Below are 18295 nucleotides of genomic sequence, written 5' to 3' on the forward strand. Positions count from 1 at the left end.
CAGGAGCGCGCAGCTTCCGGCGGGAAGGCAGGCCGGGAAATGGCGGCGGTGCCGACGCTCTCAGTCCGCGCCCTGCCCTGAGGGGCCGCCCCTCCCCGCCGCCCGCCCCACTCCCGGGCCGCAACGAGGCGAGGCGTTGCGTGGTTGTCCACTTTTATTGTTCGTAGAGGTTGTCCGGATGCATAACACTGTCACAACGGCACGGAGAGCAGCGTGGGCCCGGCCCAGCCCCGGGTGCACGCAGACATGCGTGGGGACAAAGGGAACGGGCAGCCCCGAGCCCCCCGGTGTCGGCCGAGCGCTATTTACAGTATTCACATACATTGTACCCAGCGAATTAAATAACCACAGTATGACAGCACACGTCTGGGGTGGCTCGGGCGGGCGGTGGGCAGGGGCGGCAGGCTGATAAGGTGCATGGTTGTTTGTTTTTGTTTTTTAAAAAAAAGAACAAAACGAAATAAAAACAACTGAGAGAGAAACCAGGAGGCCCCAGTGTGGGCGCAGGGCTGGCGGCTGCCATGTTGGAGCCTCGCGCTGCCTGGGCTCCTCATGGCATGGCCGGGCGGGCGGAGGAGAGCAGCGAGGTGTTTCCTTCTGACAACAGCTATGGGTCTGCGCGGTGCTCCGTGGGGACATCAGCCAGGGCCGGGCCTCACAGCACCTCTGTGGGCACAGGAGCTGCCGTCAGAGCTGAGGTGTCATCACCCCCTGCTCCAAATCGGCTCCCCCGCCCCTCACCTGTGACTTGGGGGGGTTTGACCACTGCCTGCTTGAGAAAGGGCTCCTTGTCGCCAAACGGGATGATGCTGCTGGGGCTGCCACCGTGGTGGGAAAGCTCTAGCAGCTCTGAGGAGCCCTCAGTGCCTGAGAAGCCGTTTTCGTGCTTGCTGGGCTGCACGCCATTCACAACTGGGGCTGCCATATCCTTGGCTGGAGAACTGGGGGGCAGTGGGTCAGGTTGAGCTGTGGTCCTGCCAACCTCCAGCCCCCTTTCTACCCCTGTGCTCACCTGGGCTGCAGCCCCTCGCCTGCCGAGCCCTTCAGTGTCCCCAGCATCCCTGCACTCGGTGTCTCCGTCTCTGGAAGTTCCTCTGCCTTTGGCATCGGCCCTGCTCTCTTTTCACCACCTGGAGACACGAGCAGAGCCCTGCTCAGCCCCAAGGCTCGGGGAGCAGGATGGGGGCAGGGCTCTGGGGACTTCCAGTAGGGAGCTGTGTACCTGTGCTGTGCTCCTGCTCAACTGCTTTCCCGTTCACTATCTTCTTGTCTTCCTTCTTCTGCAGGGAAAGGAGAGCAGTGAGGGCTCCACGGTGCCTGCTGTCCCCAGGCAGCTCAGGATGGGGCGTGCAGGACAGGCACCCACCTTGGCATCTGCTGCATCTGATTTGCGCGTCCGCTTCATGATCTCCTCCAGGCGCTGCGGGGCAGACAGGGGCTCAGATGCAGCCCTCCCCAGCAGGACCTGTGCCATGCACTGGGCTCCACCCAGCACAAAACGCACCCAGCAGTGCCCCCAGCCCTTACCTTCTTTCTCTCCAGCCGCTCCTGCTCCTCACGCTGGAAATGCTTCTCCCGCTCCAGCCGCTGCCGCTCAGCCTCTTCGCGTGCCTTCGCCTCAGCCTCTTCTCTCTGCAAGGTCAGCAGGGACAGGTGAAGAGGGAACACTGGGGACAGGCTTCATGTCATCCCACATCCCATCCTCGCCCCCATCCTTCCTCCTCCCCCCTGCCTCACACCTGTCTCTGCAGCCGCTCTGTTTCCTCCCGTTCTGCCCGTGCCTTCTCCTGGGCCTCGCGCTCCTCCTGCAGCTGCCGCTCCTCCTCCCGCTGCCGTGCCAGGGCCTCCCTGCGGCTCTGTTCCTCTGCCGCCTGCCGTGCCCTCTCCTCTTGCAGCCGCCTGTGGGGACAGAGGGGCCCTCAGTGAGGTGGGGGGCACAGGGGCCTGTGTGATGTCCATGGTTGGGCACTCACCTCTCCTGCTCCTCCTGCTCCCGGCGCTCCCGTTCCTCGCGCTCCCGCTGCTCGCGGGCCTGGCGTCGCTTCTCTGCCAGCAGTCGGGCGGCCTCCTCCCGGTCCGTAGTGCCGGCCGAGGGTCTGCTGGGGGGGCTGTGGGCTGCGGGAGCTGAGGGGGCTGTGGGATGTGAGCAGCATCAGTGCCGCTCCCACTCCTCCTGACCCCTAATCACCATGTACCTACCTGCTGCTGGCTCAGTGGGAACCCTGGGTGGCTCGGGGATGGCTGGGCCCTTCTCCTCTTCCTTCCTCTCGCGCCCCTTGGCCTGGCCATCCTGCTCGCCCCGCTCATCCCGCGCCCTGGCCCGCACCTTGGGGGAGGAGTGGGCACTGCGGGGCAGGGGCGGCTTGTGGGGTGAGCCCAGGGCTGGGCTGGGGGATGCTGGGCGGGTTTTGGGGGTGGCTGGGGATGAGGGACGGTTCTTGGGGCCGGGGCTGCAAGCAGAGCAAGAAGAGATATTAGCAGGGTCCCCATAATCCTGGGGCTGAGCAGTGTGCAGTGCCAGGTCCCAACCTGCTGTCAGATGTGGGCAGGAGCCGGGGCTGTGCGCCAGGCAGTGACTGCCGCTTCTTGAGGCTGCGCTCGCGGGACAGCGCACTGCGTTCCTTGGCATTCTCCCGCTCCTTCTCCTTCTTCTCCTTCTTCTTCTGTGCCAACCATAGAGAGAGAGCATCAGTACCACACCTCTGGGCTTGGCCGGGAGTCGGGCACGGGGTGTCCCAGCAGAAGGTGGCACTCACCGGTGAGGACTCGGCACGGCGACGCGGTGTCACATCGGGGCTGCCAGCAGTGCCCCTCCGCCGCTCCCAGCAGCGGTGCGGCAGGCGGTGGTTGTGGCAGGGGCTGAGGGGGCTGGCAGAGGCCGAGCGGGGGCACACGGGCACTGTGGGGATGGGGCCGGTGGCTGTGGGCTCCCACCATGGAGCGCTCCCAACCCCCTGCCCCATGCAGTTCCTTGCCCCCCGTGCTCACCCTGCTCCTTGCCATTCCCGGCCAGTGTCACGGCGCTGCGGCTGCGTGCCAGGAAGGACAGCGTGGGCGTCATCAGCCGGTCCACTATGCTACTCTCCCAGGGGCTCAGCTGCAGGCTGCGGTCTGCAGAAGGAGAAGAGCCCTTATAACTCTCGAGCCCTGCAGCACTGGCACCATCCCCCTGCTCAAGCCCCAGGGCTTCCAGATCTCCACTCCTGGCACTGAGAGCCAAGGCACCACACATGGCACACAGACAGCATTGAGGCAGGACAACGACGTGTGCCCACAGCAGCGTTCCCCCTCTCCATGCACCCTGTGCCAGTGACACTGAGCCCCCAGCGCACTGCAGCACAGCCACTGTGTGCCCCTGCACCACGGGAGAGAGGTGGAAGCCACTACGCAGTCACAGGAGTCGGGCTGGGCTTGTGGCCACAGGGGATGGTGGCCCCCAAGCACGCTGCTAGCCCAGCTGGGCACAGGATCACTGCCACCTGCATTGCACTGCTGGCACCAAACAACCCACAACTATGTGGACAGCACCGCGAAGACAGCAACCCTGTGCCCCTCTCCATCAAAATAACGCAGTACCCTGCTGCTGGGAGGGGACAAAACAAGACTCTGGAGCAACACTGGGCACTGTGTCCAGCACCAGCCCAGGCATTGGCTGCTCAGCACAGCCCCGTGTGCCCCCCCTGGCTGAGCCCCAGCATGAGGCTCTCAGAGCCGCCTGCATCAGCTGCTTCATCTATTTATACCATCCGGCGCACACCCATCACCAGGCAACTCAGCAGCACAACAGCACGCAGCCCCACGGCTCCGGCAGCTCGCCTGGACCTGAGCGACCTCATGGCACCCAGCACTGCACCCACAGCCCAGTGCTGCACCTCAAGGCACACTGAGGTGTCACAGTGGGCATCAGCCCTGCAGAGGTGGTGCGAGATGCATCTTGCAGCCCTGGCCAGAAGCCATAGGGCTCCCAGTGCCATCCTGGCTCCCTCCACCTCCCAGCCGCTCTCCACGGCTGGGCAAGGAGCTGGCACCAGCCTCCTCCAAAGCTCCAGCCTCCTCCAAAGCAAACAGCACACACAGCTCCTCCTCTCCGTGGGCACTGTGCAAGGCACAGCCGGGGCTGGGGGGGTCCCTAGGTGGGGCGGGGGCTGAGCTGTGCCCCCCTGCACTGCGGGGCCATGCAAAGGGCTCTTACTTCTACTGGGAGAGTTCCAGAGGGTGGCAGAGGATTTGGAGAGCCGCTTGTTGATTATAGAGTCGACGTGTTTGGGGAGGTTTACGGCGGACACCGAGCAGCGGCTCGCACCTGGAGGAGGGAAAAGACACAGGGCATTACAGACCGGGGCAGGGGCTGCTCCTTGCATGCAGCATGCACTGATGTGGGGCAGTGGGGCTGCGGGGCGGTGGGAGGACGTGGTACACACTGGTAGTCGGGATGGGCTGTGTGGCACAGTGTCTGTGTCATACGGGGGCATGCAGGGATCTCAGCTCTGGGGACCACAGCACTACCACCATGATGTCCCCAAAATGCAGTCCTGGAGCCAGAGGACCTCAGTGGCTCAGGGGCAGACGGACACACGGTGCTCACAGCAGGACCCTACAGCAACATGGGGTGGGGGGCAGCAGGGAAGCAGAGCCCTCAGACAGCCAGAGCCCACCGATGGAGGAGACAGCAGCCAGGTTGGGGGACAGCTCCACGGAAATGGCAGGGAGCCCCATACAGCAGGAGTGCATCTGTCCCCGAATGCTCCACGACTCACAGCGGGGCACAAAGCGCCTGTGTGCATCCTGACCATGCACCACCAACACCCAACGCCGCACACGCGGCCACCCCACAGCACGAGGCACTCGGAGCGTGGGGACACAGCGCTGCCCATCAGCCACAGCACAGCCCCGTCCCCTCGGCGGCCAGACTGCACCCCCAGCACAGTGTCCCCACGGAGAGGAGCCCCACACTGAGCATCCCGCACAGCACAGCCACGTGCACCGGGAGCACGCAGCCCTGCTCACCCCCACGTTGGCACCAAGAGCCACCCACGTGCAGCTGGGTGACGTGGGGACGCACCACAACACAGCCTAACACCGCCACCAACACAGCGATGCCTTCGCGCGGCTCCAAGCCCAAACATCACTGGCCCCACGCAACGTCCCCGCGCAGCACAGTGACCGCAGATGGGCGCAAGCAGCACAGCCCCAGGGGACGCAGTGCCATGGGAACAGGGAGAAGCCGTGGGGTCCCGTTGGGCCACGGCACAGCACGAGGGGCAGCAGTGCGACGTCGCAGCAGGGCAGCACTGCAGGTGCTGAGTTTGCCATCCCTTCAGCCACAGCCCCGTCCTCGTGCACTCACCATCCTTGTGCGCGGCAGAACCGTGGTGCAGGGCCCCCGCCCACGACCACCGCTGCTGCCGGATCTCTGCCCACGTCTTCTTGGCCGAGCGCTGGATGGCCGCCTCGTAGCGCTCCTGTCCGGGAGAGGGATGGGCTCAGAGACGGGGACCTTCAGAGGGCGATGGGGCCGTGACGCCCACCCTAGGGCACACAGTTGTACCCGAGGACCCCCAGGTGTGCTGCTGGAGGTCCCGTGGGGAGCGTACCCATCCCCTCCCCACCTTGTTCTTCTCCAGCTTTTGCCGCTGCCGCTCCTCCAGCACCGCACGGCGCTTCTCTGCCCGCAGCCGCTGCTCCTCCAGCCGCCGCCGGCGCTCCTCCAGCTGCCGCTCCCGCAGCACTTTGGCCTTCTCCTCCTTCTCCAGCCACAGCGCCCGCTTGGCCGCTGCCGGGGGGAGCCCACGCGGAGGGGTCACAGCCCGGCCGGGGGGATGCAGCGCCCCACGTACACGGAGAGCCCCATGGCCGCGGTGGGGATGCGTGGCAGCGGCATGGGGCTGAGAGCTGAGGGTTCCCCGGGCGCGTGGGGCCGGCAGCATTGCAACCAGCGCGGTGGCAGGGAGGAGTTAGGGCGAGGACAAAAGGGAGCCGGGAGCCCGCGGAGCCGCTCGGGGAAACAATGGGGGAATGAGGGTGGAAAGAGCGCGGGGACGAGGGGGCCCCATGGGCGGCGCGGGGGCTGTGCAGCCCCACACATCCACAGCCCCACACATCGCTGCCTGCTGGAACCCACCCAGACGTGGGGTGCCGTGGGCCTGGGGAACCCCCACGCTGTGCAGCGTGCCCAGGGGGGATAAACCTGCAGTGCAGTGCTTGCACTAATAGCAGCTAATGGGATTGCCATGACCCAGCCAAGCTCCTTAGCTCTCCCGCCCGCCCCTTCACATCCACTTTCCCTCCCAGCCCCACTCCTCACCCAGGTACTTGGCCCGCTCCTCTCGCCGCTCCTTCGCCTGCCTGTGCCGTGCCTGGGCCTTCTGAGCATCTGCTGCGGGGAGACACAGTCAGAGCAAAACAAACTGCACCCCGGAATGGGGGGACGTGAGGGGCCCCATGTGAGCAGTGGGGCAGACAGCCCCCTTCCCCCTTCTCCAGAACACCCACCTTGCTTGGGCCTGGGGCTGGCAGCTGAAGATGGCGATGCAGCAGCTGGAGTGGCACGGTCACCCTTGGGGGGGACATCCTTGGGGGTCACGTCCTTGGGGAGCACATCCTTGGGGGCGACATCCTTGGAAGATGTGTCCTTGGGGGATGCATCCTTGGGGGGGACATCCTTGGAGGGCATATCCTTGGGGGGAATGTCCTTGGAGGGTGTGTCCTTGGGGGGCACATCCTTGGGGGACTGGGCTGTGCTTCCCGGGGGGCTCTTGGCATCGGAGGGTGCCTCTTTGCCAGCAGTGGGGGCAGTGGTGGTGCTCCCATGGGGCAATGTCTCCGCTGGGCACGGGGCAGTGGGGACGGGAGGCGGCTGGTCGGCGGTGCTGCGTGATGCCTCTTCTTTGGGTTGCTCTGTAGTGCGAGGATGGGGGTCTGCAGGGGGGGTCTTGTCACACCAGGGTGGGACGCTCTCTGCTGAGGGAGCCACAGCTGCGGGGATGGGGGACACGGGCTGTCCTGGGGGGGTCACAGCTGCGGGAACAGGGCAGAGCTGTCCTGGTGGGGGGGTGGCCATTGGAGAGGGGGTCACGGCTGGGAGGACGGGTCGGTCACACTGTGGGGGGCTGTCTCCATGCACGGTGTCCCCAAGCGGGGAGGGCAGCACGCTGTCTCCCATCGGGGACGGTGTCTTCCCTGCAACACAGAGCACAGCAGGTCACCAGCAGGGCCTTCGCTGCCGCCACCACCCGGGGGGGTCACCGTGCAGCCCCACGCCGGCAGCCAGGTGCTGTGTGCACAATGCACAGAGCACACGGACACGGCTCTGCCAGGCACCGCCGCCACAAAACGCCCTTCTTCCCCGACAGCTGCTGCCCCACTCCAGGGGGAAAACCCCACACCAGGCACGGGGGGGGGGGAGGGCAGGCACTTCCTGGAGGATGTAGGGCGCTTCTGCTGTATTGGAAAGGCGCAGGATGGGTTCAGGATGGGTGCAGGATGGGCGCGGGCTGTCGGCCTGACGTCACAGCACGGTGCGTGTCCCCGCGCACAGCCATGAACTCATGGCCCAGGAATGCACACGAGGGCCGTCGCCGCCGTTGAGAGAGAAAACAACTCCTCCCCTCCCGGGCTGGGAGGCTGCTCAGCGCCTGCTCCGTGTGCATGGACCCAAACGGACCACTGGCACTGAGCTGTGACCTGCGTAGGGGTGACCTGTGCAGGGTGCAGTGCAGCCGGAGCACCCTGCGGAGAGCAGCATGCTGCTCAGACTGTCTGCCCTACGCAAGTGCTCCGTTTAGGATCACAGCCCCGATTCCTGTGCAGCAGGAAGGGTCGGTGCTTCTGCCCAGCCCAGCCCCATGGGCACCACTAACACTGGCACTGCTATGCGTACGGCCCCAGCTCTGACTGCAATGAGGACTCCGGGGACCCACGACCCCATTGTGTGGTCCTTCCCCACGGGGCGACGTCCCGCACCACTCAGCTGTGTTTGTGGAACTCTCTGCAATCTTCAGAGAGGGGCAAAGTATGGGCTGTGCAAACACGGCCGGCGCCTCTCCTTCACACCGTAGCTGGACGAGCACAGGGACGGCCCTGAGCTGCACCCAACCACGACCCCCCCGTGGGCGCATCGCTCCCCGGATGGGCTCAGCACAGGACCAGCCCTCACACTGCTTTCCGGCTATTTGTGCTGCAGGAAGGAGGCTGTCCCCTGCTCCCACACACCCACAGCCCCAGCACAGCCAGAAAGGACAAGGGCTCCCCTCCCACCCATCCCCACTCCCACCCACAGGCACTGCAGCAATGCAGCCCACAGGGCCACCAGCTGAGCCGGGACGCCACTCAGGCTGACGGCACGCAGCAGATGGACATCCCACCCCATCCTTGCAGTGTGAGGAGCAGCACCGAGTCCCTACAGCCACCCATCGCCACAGGGCACGGAGCTGCCATGCAGCCCATGGGCAGGATCCGTCCCGCCCCGATGGCCAAGGGAACAGCAGCACTCAGCGCCGTGGGGCACGGCCACAAACCCCAAAAGCCACAGCCCAGGAGCGGCCCTGCACCATCTGTCCCTGTCGCTGCCGCAGCACAGCAGCTGCCCTGAAACCCAACGCTGGGGCATTCCAGAGGGGATCAGCTCCCAGCCCCAAACACTGCGTCCCACAGCCCCCAGCCCTGCTGTCCCGCAGAGGAGACATCACTGCGCGCAGAGCAGTGTGACCTCAGTGGGATGCTGGGATGGGAGGGATGCCGGCCGTGGGGTGAGGCGCCGTGCCTCGAGCCGGCCCTGCTGGAAGAGAACTGCGGTGCCGGAGCCCACCTCGCTCCTCTCATGGGTCCCTGTGCCACCAGCACACCCATGTGCCACCGAGTGCCACCGGCACCTCCTGCCCGGCACGCGGCCAGCGCTGCTCAGCCAGGCGGAGGCAATTCCCAGTGCGATGAAGCGAGAGCACATCACAACCCCGGGGGGTTGGAGAAGGCGAGCAGCCTGAGCCCAGCACTGCAGCAGGGCCCTGGGGGGCTTCCCACCGGGGAGGGCAGGGGGGGCTGCACAGCACCTTCACCTTGGCTCCCCCCAATTTATCCTCACCTACCCACTGAGCGGCACGGCCGGCCACACCACAGCATCCCCAGGTTGTCCATTTTGGCACAAAGGTTCTGGCTGCTGGAACACTGGATGGGGCTGAACCCAACCTGGGACATGGAGGTGGGTGCAGTGCAGCTCATCCATGGTGTCCCAGCGCTGGGACCGCAGATCCAGGCTGCTTGGCCACCACTGCCCCAGGGCACACGTCCCTGCGTGGGATGGGGGATAGCTTGAGTGATGCCCAGGGATGAAATCCTGGTATAAACCTCAGCCCCAAAGCCACCGATGGCTCTGAAGGGCCCGGTGGGGATACGCACATGTCCTTGGGGGACTCGTGTCCCCTCTCCAGTTGTGTCCCCACCTTGATGGCAGCACCACCAGCCCCACAAGCGGATGGGGAAGGCTGAGCCTCCAGAGCTGCTCTGTGTCCCCATCAGCTCCCAGTGCCACCTGCACGGAGCAGATACGGATATTCGACAGGGACAGGGGCTGTTGAGGCCACCGGAGCCCTGTGAGGTTCACAAAGGTGCACAGAGCCCCTTTCCCCTCCACTCCACAGCACCGTGCTGTGCCCACTCCCACTTGGCTCCTGGGGATGTGCAGCATCACACGTCCCTGAGTGGTAGGGACAGTGAGCATTCCCTGCATGTCCCCTGCACGTCCCTATCCAGGGGTCTCTGCTCCTGCCTAGGGCCAGCACTGGGGCACAGAGACTCAGGGTGCAGGGGCACTGTGACCAACAGTGATGTGAGGAGCTGGAGAGCAACAAGGGGAACTTGGGAGATGGAATCTTGTGGCTACAGCTGGGGGGTTTCCAGGGTTTAAAATACACCCAGAGGAAAGCAGGACGTGCCCAGGCTGCTCCTGGGCTCCATCATCCCAGACACAGGGCACAGGGCCGGGATGTGGGCAGCACCTGACTGCCATCCGTCTGCGCAGCGCAGAGCAGCGACAGGAGGTGCCCACGTCCTTGGGGTGACCCACAGCAGCCGGCACCGCACCGGGAAACAGCACTGCAGGCAGGGCAAGGGGCTGCGCTCTGCTGGGGGCAGGGTTTGTGGAGAGCACCTCCAAAATGCAGCTCCTATATTAGGTGGGCACCTACCGGGTGCTCTGTGGGATCCCAGGAGGCCGCCCTCGCCGCACTGTTCGGTCCCCAGCCCCGCTCACAGCCAGCTGAGAGCCGTACCAACTATTTTGGACGTGGCACCACGGGACTGTGACTGTCACATCACCGCTCCACACGTCACATCACGTTGGCTCCATCAGGTTCTCCCTGCGCTCCCAATGCCGGCGCTGGCGGGCGACCAGCTGCCCCGCACCCCCTGCTGCCCCGTGCCAGGAGAGCCCGATGGGACCCAAATAAGCACCGTCTGTGCCTGCCCTGCACCCTGCTCTGCGGCGTGCTGGTTCTGCATCCCATTGGTGGCCAGAAAAGGGGAACCCACTGTGTCTGGGACTGCTGTGAGACACGGAACGCACGGGTCACACGACCGAAGGGTGAGGACGCGCTTCAGCCAGCAGCTCTCCGCTCTGCAGGAGGATCCGTGCGCCGAGCGGAGCTTCCTCTGCACGCAGCCGAGGGCGGCCTCATCCCCGGGAAGCTCCGATGCCCACGGGCCGCGCTTTGGGGCGGCAGCTCCCGCCCGGGGGAGCTCGGGCACCGAAAGGCGCAGCGATGCTCGGCGGTGCTGCGGATGGAGGAGCAGCGGGTGGGACGCAGACAAAATGTCTGCAGCGCTGTAGGGCGAGCGCGGCTCGGAGCGGGCATGCAGCTCTGCGAGCCCCGATAACCGCCGCACGGCACCGGGGCGGCACGCGGTCCTCCCCCGCCCCGATGAATCACAGCGCGGCGCTGCGCGGGGCCGGGGGGTTGGGGGGAGGGGAGGGGAGGGGAGAGCTTCTCCTCTTCCTCCATCGGTGGAAGCGGTGCCACAAAGCGCCGCTCGGTCGCAGCGCGCAGCGGGGCCGGGAGAGCCGGAGAACGGCCCGGAGCAAAGCGGGACCGCCGCCCTCTGCCCGTTCGCACCGGAGTTCAGCCCGGGGCACCGGGAGGGCACCGGGAGGGCACCGACGGCGCCGCTCAGCCCCGCCCGGGCCGCCCCCGCACCGCACCGCCTCGCAGCGCTCCGTGCGGAGCGGAGAGCAGCGGATGGGGGCGATGCCCCGCACCCCCCCGGGGAGGGCTCCCCAAGGGCACGGGCTCCATCGCGCCGCGGGGCCGGGGGCTGCGCTGCCCCCCTCCCCCCCTTCTTCCTCTCCTTCACCAAAATGGAGGGGCGGCCCCGCGCCGCCGAGCTTTGTCCGCTCCCGGCCTCGCGCTGCGGGCGGCCCCTCGCTCCTTCCCCTCCCCGCACCCCCCTCGGCCCCAACCACCGCCCGGCCCCGCACCGCACCCCCCCGGCTCTGCGGCCACCGCCCGTACGGCTCCGGAGCACCGAGGCCGCATCCCGCGTCCCCACCCGCACCGCGCTGCGGCCCTCGGCCATCACCCCCCCCGCCTTCCGCAGAGCCGCATCCCGCACCCCCGCCCTCCCCGGGCCCGCATCCCGCCCCCGGCCCGCTCCCCGCAGCCGTACCGGGCGCAGCTCGGGGTTGGGGCTCCCGCCCGGCGCGGTCGCTCTCCATGGCGCGGGGCGGTGCAGGGGGCCGGGCCGTTCCGAGCTGTGCCGCGCCGCCCCGCTCCCCCCGGCCCGCGGGGGAGGAATCTCGGAGCTCCCCGCCCCGGCCCCGCGCCTGCCGGCACCCATGGGGTGGGATGGGGATGGGATGGAGCCGAGATGCTCCGCCCGTCATCACCGCTCCGGGCACCGCTGCCGGTGTTGGGGCCGATCCTCAGCCCCGCGCTCGCCCACCTCCATCCTTTCTTGTTTTCTCCCAAATGCCGGGGCTCACAACCACGCTCACCTCTCCCAGCATCACCTGGAGCTGGTCCCCAGCGCGTATGAAGCTGAGGGTGGAACCTGTCCTGCCTGCACAGCCACCACCATCTGGGTCAGCAGCCCCGTCCCCGTCAGCCCAAAGGGACGCTGATTTTCATCCCAGAGCTCCATCTCCACCATTTGTGGGGCCTCACCCCCATCCCTCTGCCTCCTGCACCCCCCAGCACCGCCAGCAGCTGCTCCACACCACTGTGTGGGGTGATGCTGATGCACCACTGCACTGGACCACTCCGTATCCCACCCCCACCCTAACAACAGGGACACCCACAGGGCCGCAGCACCTTTGGGTGCAGGGGGATGAGGTGATGCACAGCTCAGGTTCCTGCAGGCATCGCCCCGTCAGAGGCGCCTGTTTTGGGGATGATGTCACCACGAGGCCAGGAGATCCCCTGCCATCCCTCCTCCTGCCAAACAGGTTCCCCAAACCCCTGCCCTCTGTTCTTCTGACTCAGGGATGGGAGCGGACAGGCCCAGAGCTGACAGAGGGGTGAGGGGGAGCTGGCTGGCTCAGGGGGTCACCTTTGTGCATGGATCAGATGGGGACATGCAGCTTGGCACACCCTTGGGCTGGAACCAGCAGGGATAGGGGCACCAACAGGGACCTGCTCAGTCCACCATAGGTGTGACCACCCACACCAAAACTGCGTGCCCCTCTCTTGGCATCGCCGACTGCACCCCATGGGCTCCTGGCCTGGCTCAGAGCTGGGATTTTCCCCGCATTCCCAGCAGCCACACAGCCCGAAGGGGATGGGATTGGGCACAGCCCCATTGAGTCTCAGGATGGCACTAAGGAATAGCCTTTAATCACCCAGGGCTCCGCAATGCTGTGGATCCATGCTCCCCCAGGGCAGTGTGAGGCAGGGGCCAAGGGCAGCAGCACTGCAGAGCTGTGCCAGCCCCACTCAGTACCTCTTACAAGCAGCAGCACTGCCATCGATTGCTCTGCTGCAGGCACAGCACTGCTGCTGGGGGTGCTGGGTCCAACCCCCCCTCCTCGTTCCCATGGATGCTGGGAACTGCCGCCCTTCCCGAGCTCACGGAAAAATCAATGAGCTCATCACAAGCACTGCACACCCAGAGCTGCACCGCTTGGCTGCACTCCCCAAAGCCCTCTGTGCTGCCCAGACCCCCGGCCCAAGGTTCGACCCCCAGCCCTGCTCCATAAGAGGGGGCTGCCACAGGTCGTCTCCCCCCTCCCCCCTGGCCCAGCCCCACAGTTCGTTCCAATGCCTCATCCCAATTGCTCAGCCCTACTGCCTGCAGGGTGCTGAGCACCCCCAAAATCGAAGGATAATTACAGCAGCAGCACTGCCCCGTGACTGTGGCAGGATGGGTGCAAACAGGGGTGGGAGAGAGGCAAACACAGCCCTGCTGGCAAGGCTGACATCATGGAGCAAAGTGCTGCAGGACACCCCATCCTGACCCTCTGCCTCACACCTCCTCCTCCAGCCCCAGGACTTTGCCCCCTCCCCAGGCTGCTCCCACCCCATAGCTCTGTATACCAAGGCCGAGCTGAACCCCAAAATGCTGACCCTGATCACTACGAGATCCTGGGGATGAGGGTCTGTGCCCTGAGCTCCTTGCTATGGGGCTGCTGCAGAATGATGCCTGGTGGGGACCAGTGATAAATGGGCCTGCATCAGGCTGAGCCCTGCCCTACCCCAGCTCTGTAATTATCCCCGTCAGCATCTGTAATTAGTGCCCTGATGTCATGGTGCTGGGCCTGGGCTGCCTCACATGGTCCCTGCATGACCCACCTCATCCTCCTGCCCCATGGCTCAAGGGCTGGGGGGGATTGTTTCCCCACAATGCCATCCCCAGAAAATCCCAGACCCCTGTGCCACCCCTCCCTCCAAAACATGGCTGCAGCCCCACACCCATCCCATGCCCCGCAGCCGCCAGACCCACGTGTGCCCCAGCCCTATTTATAGCTGCCCAGCCGCCTGGGCCAGCTCCAGCACATTCCCTGCATCGAGGGGGGAGCACCTCCCCCCAGCCCCGAGCAAGGCAGGGCTGGATCCGTCCTCAGGAAGCACAGTGGTTGCACAGCCATGGGGCCAGCATGACAAGGAGAGAGGGATGGGGGGCAAAAGTGCAGCACGAAATTGACCAGAGTGCTGGATCCGACCCTAGAGCAGCTCTGGGTGCTCTGAACTGGGGCGAGGCGTGTGCTGGGGTGGCACTACTGTGTGGCTACAAGCACCCATAGGACACACACACAGCATGCTAGCTGGACACAGCCTCCTGGAGAGCAGAGAGCACTTTATTGCAAGGCAGAGCACCGTGCTCCCTCTGTCCTGCACAGCCACTGCACATCATCCTTCCTCCAGCTCCCCACACCCCAGGACTCATCCTCACACCCGTCCCCACCTCTAGCAGCTGTGCAGTGCCCGGGCAGCTCCAGTGACACTGAACTTTGCGCTCAATACTTCTGAGGGTGCCCGCATCTGCTGCCCTGGCTGCTGCCCACCAGCAAAGAGCGTGAAGTCTCCGGGCTCCAGGTGCCACTGCTGGGTCCAGACGGCACGCTGGGCAGCCAACACACCAAAGGACAGCTTGGTGGCACCACCAGCAGGTACGGCCACACGGCGGAAAGCCACCAGCTGCCAGCGCGGCACCGGCACAGATGGCTGCTCCCAGCGCAGGTAGAGCTGCACCACCTGCAAGGAGGGGATCAGCAGGAGGGACCCCAGCCTCACCTGAGCCCCCCAGATGGCCACAGATGAGCGGAGCAGCCGTGCTCACCTCCTCACTGTCACGTGGCCCCATGTTCTCCAGCACCACCGACACGGAGAGGTTGGCGCAGATGGGCAGCACCGGGGGGCTCAGCACCAGGTCCCGGTAGTGGAAGGTGGTGTAGGACAGCCCGTACCCAAAGGGGTAGAGAGGGGCCTCCCGCCCGTAGTAGCGATACGTCCGACCCTCCATGGTGTAGTTCTCCATTGGGGGCACCTACGGGCAGAGCAGGGCCATCAGGTGTGAGCACGGTCCCCAGCGACTCCCCGTGGCCACTTAGAAGCTGTGTCCTGCACTCACCTGGTGCATGCCTGCAGGCCATGTGGCTGGCAGCCTGCCTGCAGGGCTGGCCCCCTGCTCGCCCAGCAGGATGCTGGCAATGGCCAGGCCGGTGGCCTGGGCAGGAAAGAAGCAGGCCAGGATGGCCCCCACACCATCGTGCGCCTGTGCCCAGCTCACATCCAGAGGCCCCGCATTGAACAGCAGCAGGATGACGGGGTGCCCAGCAGCTTCAGGAGAGGGGTTTCACCATGAGCACACCACCGGTGCTGTTTTGGGGTTGGGAGGGGGACGTGTGCCGCGTCCCCTGCCCACAGACCACGTGCAGTGCCCTACCTGCACGCACAGCATCCTGCAGCAGCTGCAGCTGGTGTCCGGGCAGAGACAGGTCCTTGCGGTCCCTCGCCTCCATCTCCACATCTATCCCTGTGTGCAGGAAGCCGAGGGACACCACACTGCACCCCGTCCCCACGTTCCCCAAATGGCAGCATCCCTGCCCCGTGCTCCAACCTACCCGTCCCCAGGCACACCAGCACCACATCAGCTCCCTGCACCGCATCCTCCACCTCAGCTTGTGAGTACTCCCGGCACCGTGGCTCCCGGCAGCCCGCAGCAAAGCTGATGTTGGCTGGCAGCGTTTGCAGCCCCCTCCTGCATGGGGCACAACAGGATCAGCGCACCATGGGGGGAGCTCCCCATCACCCCAGGGAAGAAGGGCTGAGAGGGGCAGAACGCACCCGAGGTGCTCCCAGGGCTGAGGACAGATGGGGGCTCACCGTGGCGTGTAGATATACTGTGGCTCTGGCACCGGTGCGTAGTCCCCAAACAGCACACGGGGGTTGTCTGCAAAGGGACCCACCACCTGCAGAGGGGAGAGGGGTGAAGACAGGCACCCACAGCTCCGTGCCAACAAAGAGACGCACCGGTGCACAGCAGTCCAGGTCTCACCGCCAGGCGCTTGCCGTGCAGCTCCCGGAGCGGCAGCGTGTCCCGCCGGTTCTTCAGCAGCACGAAGCTCTTGATGGCTGCCTCCAGTGAGAGGTTGCGGTGCTCAGGGCTCTGCACCACGCTCAGCTCCAGGGCGTTGTAGGGGTTCATGGCCGGGGGGTCGAACTCCCCCAGCCGCAGCCGTGTGTAGAACAGGGGCCGGACACGGTCACGCAGAGTCTGCCAAAACCCCAGTGTCAGAATCTCGATCACGCTTTGGGCAACGGAGCAGTTGGAGCACAGGGCTCCTCATCACCGACCTCCAGCGTGATGTTGCCCATGGCCAAGGCCTTGGGGATGTGCATGAAGACGTTGTTCCTCACGCCATAGGAGAGCTCCAGGTTGAGGCCAGCGTTCACCGACGCTGCAACATTGGAGACAAAGAACCGCTTGCCGTGGCCACGTGGCACCCATCTCACTCCCATCCCACCCACTCACCAATGGCCGTCTCCAGGAAGGTCTGTGTGTAGCGGTGCCCCAGCAGGATGAGCTCCACAGCCCCCTCGTCGCTCACCACGTAGCCCTCGAAGCCCCACTCGCCCCGCAGGATGTCCGTCAGCAGCTTCTTGTTGGCGCAGGCAGGGACGCCATTGATCCTGTTGGAGAGAGGACAGTGCAGATGGGGCAGTGCCACGCGGTCCCCTTTGAGCCCCCCATGCTCAGTACCTGTTGTAGCTGCACATGAAGCTGTAGGACCCGGCACGCACACATGCCTGGAACTGGGGCAGGAAGGTGGTGCGCCAGTCCCGCTCCAGCACCTGTGTACACGGTGGCAGAAACATCAGCACTTGGGGGGCACCCACCGCCCCGTGCCCCCACCGTGCTCACCTTGGCATCAAAGCTGAGCCTGGAGACGGGGATGTTCTCAGGGCCACCGTGCACGCTGAAGTGCTTGCAGCCAGCACTGGCCTTGATGTAGCGGGGGTGCTGACCCTGCAGCCCCTGCACAAAGCTCGTGGCCAGCTCTGCTGCCAGGTACGGATCCTCCCCGTACGTCTCCTGGAGGTGCAGCAGAGGGATGCAGGGTCACGGCGCTTCCGCAGACCTCCCACCCCCACAGCCCTCATCCAGAGCTGATGCCATCCTCAGGATGCTGCAGCACGGTCCCGTGGGGCTGGATCCCACCCTGACCCCATCCCAGCACCTGGTTCCTGCCCCACAGCGGGTGCCTCATGATGTTGAGCACAGGACTGAAGCAGCTGAGCCCCGTGTGGTCATCGTAGCGGCCGGCAGCGATGAAGGAGTTGTGCTTGGCACGCACTTCGGTGGCCGTGGCGTTGGCCACTCGGTACACGAGCTCAGGGCTGCGGGGACAGCACGGGGGTGTCAGGGCACGCTGGTGTGTGTGGGCTCCGCTCCACGATGGCCACCACCAGCCCTTGTACCTGAAGGCAGCGGCCAGCCCCAGCGCTTGGGGGAAAGCTGTGGCCCAGCCGGGTGCCTCCGCGTCGCCCCGCAGGCACTCGGTGTTCCAGTTGTAGGGCGCGATGCCCAGACGTGGGATGGGGGGTGCGGGGCCGTTCCGCAGGGCTCCCCCCCTCGCCATCTGCGGGCCGCAAGGCGCTGAGCAGGAGCTGAGGGCTGTGCCCCCTCCCCTCAACGTGCCCTCACCTGCAGCACCATCTCGGCGGGGGTCAGCCGGCCCAGCAGGTCCTCCAGGCGGCGGTGCCAGGGCAGCGTCGGGTCTCGGAAAGGAAAGGGCTGTGCCTCAGCCCACCCAGGGCTCAGCACCGTGCACAGCAGCACCGCCACAGCTCCGAGCCACGCTGACACCGCGCTGGGACGCACCGGGACTGAAGCCCTCGGGGTTGGGACGCACGGGACGGCGGCTCGGCACGGCATGGCTCGGCTCAGACCGACGGGATCAGCCCCATCCCGGCATCCGCTGCGTGCTGCCGGTGGGGCGGAGCGCTCTGCAGCCCGGCCCTGAGCCAGAGCGGAGCCCCAGAGCTCTCCCGGGCCACGGGAAACGGGAAGGGGATGGCGGTGTGGGAAGAGCCACGTGCGTGCGACAGCGAGAGGGTGCCCCGAGTGAGCCAACCCAAACAGACCCTCCATATGGATCCTCCTTTCCTATGCCCCGGTGCCGCCACCCATCTCTGCCAGCTGGCAGGGCACGGCTGCGTTCTGGCTTCCAGCCCACCCTACACACCCCCTGGCCAGGGCTGTTCCGCAGCAGGAACCGGCAGAGCCTCCCTGTGCAGCCAACGCGGCTCCAGGGAGAGCCCTGCTGCAGAAGGACTGCGCTGGGCTCCAGCAGAGGCAGCAGCCGGGC

General features: G+C 66.0%; 2 protein-coding genes across 6 annotated transcripts; both read right to left on the bottom strand.

The window, feature by feature from the left end:
• Window positions 1–136: 136 nt before the first annotated feature.
• MAP7D1 (MAP7 domain containing 1) lies at window positions 137–11807 on the bottom strand. Of its 5 annotated transcripts, none has more exons than XM_085208816.1 (18): window positions 11656–11807; window positions 6493–7179; window positions 6305–6373; window positions 5610–5773; window positions 5348–5462; window positions 4193–4303; window positions 2989–3111; window positions 2757–2899; window positions 2530–2663; window positions 2200–2450; window positions 1974–2133; window positions 1740–1899; window positions 1528–1632; window positions 1367–1420; window positions 1223–1280; window positions 1013–1130; window positions 742–941; window positions 137–666 (listed from the first exon to the last, which is right to left on the bottom strand). In XM_085208816.1, exons 1-18 carry the CDS (start codon window positions 11702–11704, stop codon window positions 656–658), a joined length of 2712 nt encoding a protein of 903 aa, XP_085064942.1. In that variant the 5' UTR covers window positions 11705–11807; the 3' UTR covers window positions 137–655. The 5 variants fall into 5 exon arrangements, with proteins under 5 accessions (XP_085064942.1, XP_085064943.1, XP_085064944.1 ...); XM_085208817.1 differs by having other exon boundaries at window positions 2530–2660; window positions 6305–6376; XM_085208818.1 differs by having other exon boundaries at window positions 1974–2124; window positions 6305–6376.
• A 2456-nt stretch (window positions 11808–14263) lies between these two features.
• Window positions 14264–18181, bottom strand: LOC104914291 (uncharacterized). The gene is made up of 14 exons (XM_031556802.2): window positions 17632–18181; window positions 17406–17566; window positions 17165–17324; window positions 16849–17019; window positions 16687–16778; window positions 16459–16616; window positions 16281–16384; window positions 15982–16200; window positions 15810–15895; window positions 15548–15684; window positions 15370–15459; window positions 15055–15263; window positions 14764–14970; window positions 14264–14678 (listed from the first exon to the last, which is right to left on the bottom strand). The coding sequence occupies exons 1-14, from the start codon at window positions 18076–18078 to the stop codon at window positions 14391–14393; spliced, it is 2529 nt and encodes an 842-aa protein (XP_031412662.2). The 5' UTR covers window positions 18079–18181; the 3' UTR covers window positions 14264–14390.
• Between the last annotated feature and the right edge of the window lie 114 nt (window positions 18182–18295).

This window comes from Meleagris gallopavo, chromosome 25 (assembly GCF_905368555.1).
Source record: "Meleagris gallopavo chromosome 25, MGAL_WU_HG_1.1, whole genome shotgun sequence".
Taxonomy (NCBI): domain Eukaryota; kingdom Metazoa; phylum Chordata; class Aves; order Galliformes; family Phasianidae; genus Meleagris; species Meleagris gallopavo.

Excerpts from the sequence above, each read along its gene's own strand:
- LOC104914291 (XM_031556802.2), bottom strand. The coding sequence starts at position 18,078 with ATGGAGGGTCTGTTTGGGTTGGCTCACTCGGGGCACCCTCTCGCTGTC. Across the intron at positions 16,385-16,458 it reads CTTCCTGGAGACGGCCATTG|CGTCGGTGAACGCTGGCCTC; the intron begins GTGAGTGGGTGG and ends CCAATGTTGCAG. Across the intron at positions 15,460-15,547 it reads GCTGGTGTGCCTGGGGACGG|GGATAGATGTGGAGATGGAG; the intron begins GTAGGTTGGAGC and ends TCCTGCACACAG.
- MAP7D1 (XM_085208815.1), bottom strand. The coding sequence starts at position 11,704 with ATGGAGAGCGACCGCGCCGGGCGGGAGCCCCAACCCCGAGCTGCGCCC. Across the intron at positions 5,774-6,304 it reads GGAGCGGGCCAAGTACCTGG|CGGCCAAGCGGGCGCTGTGG; the intron begins GTGAGGAGTGGG and ends TCCCCCCGGCAG. Across the intron at positions 1,633-1,739 it reads CAGAGCGGCTGCAGAGACAG|AGAGAAGAGGCTGAGGCGAA; the intron begins GTGTGAGGCAGG and ends CTGACCTTGCAG.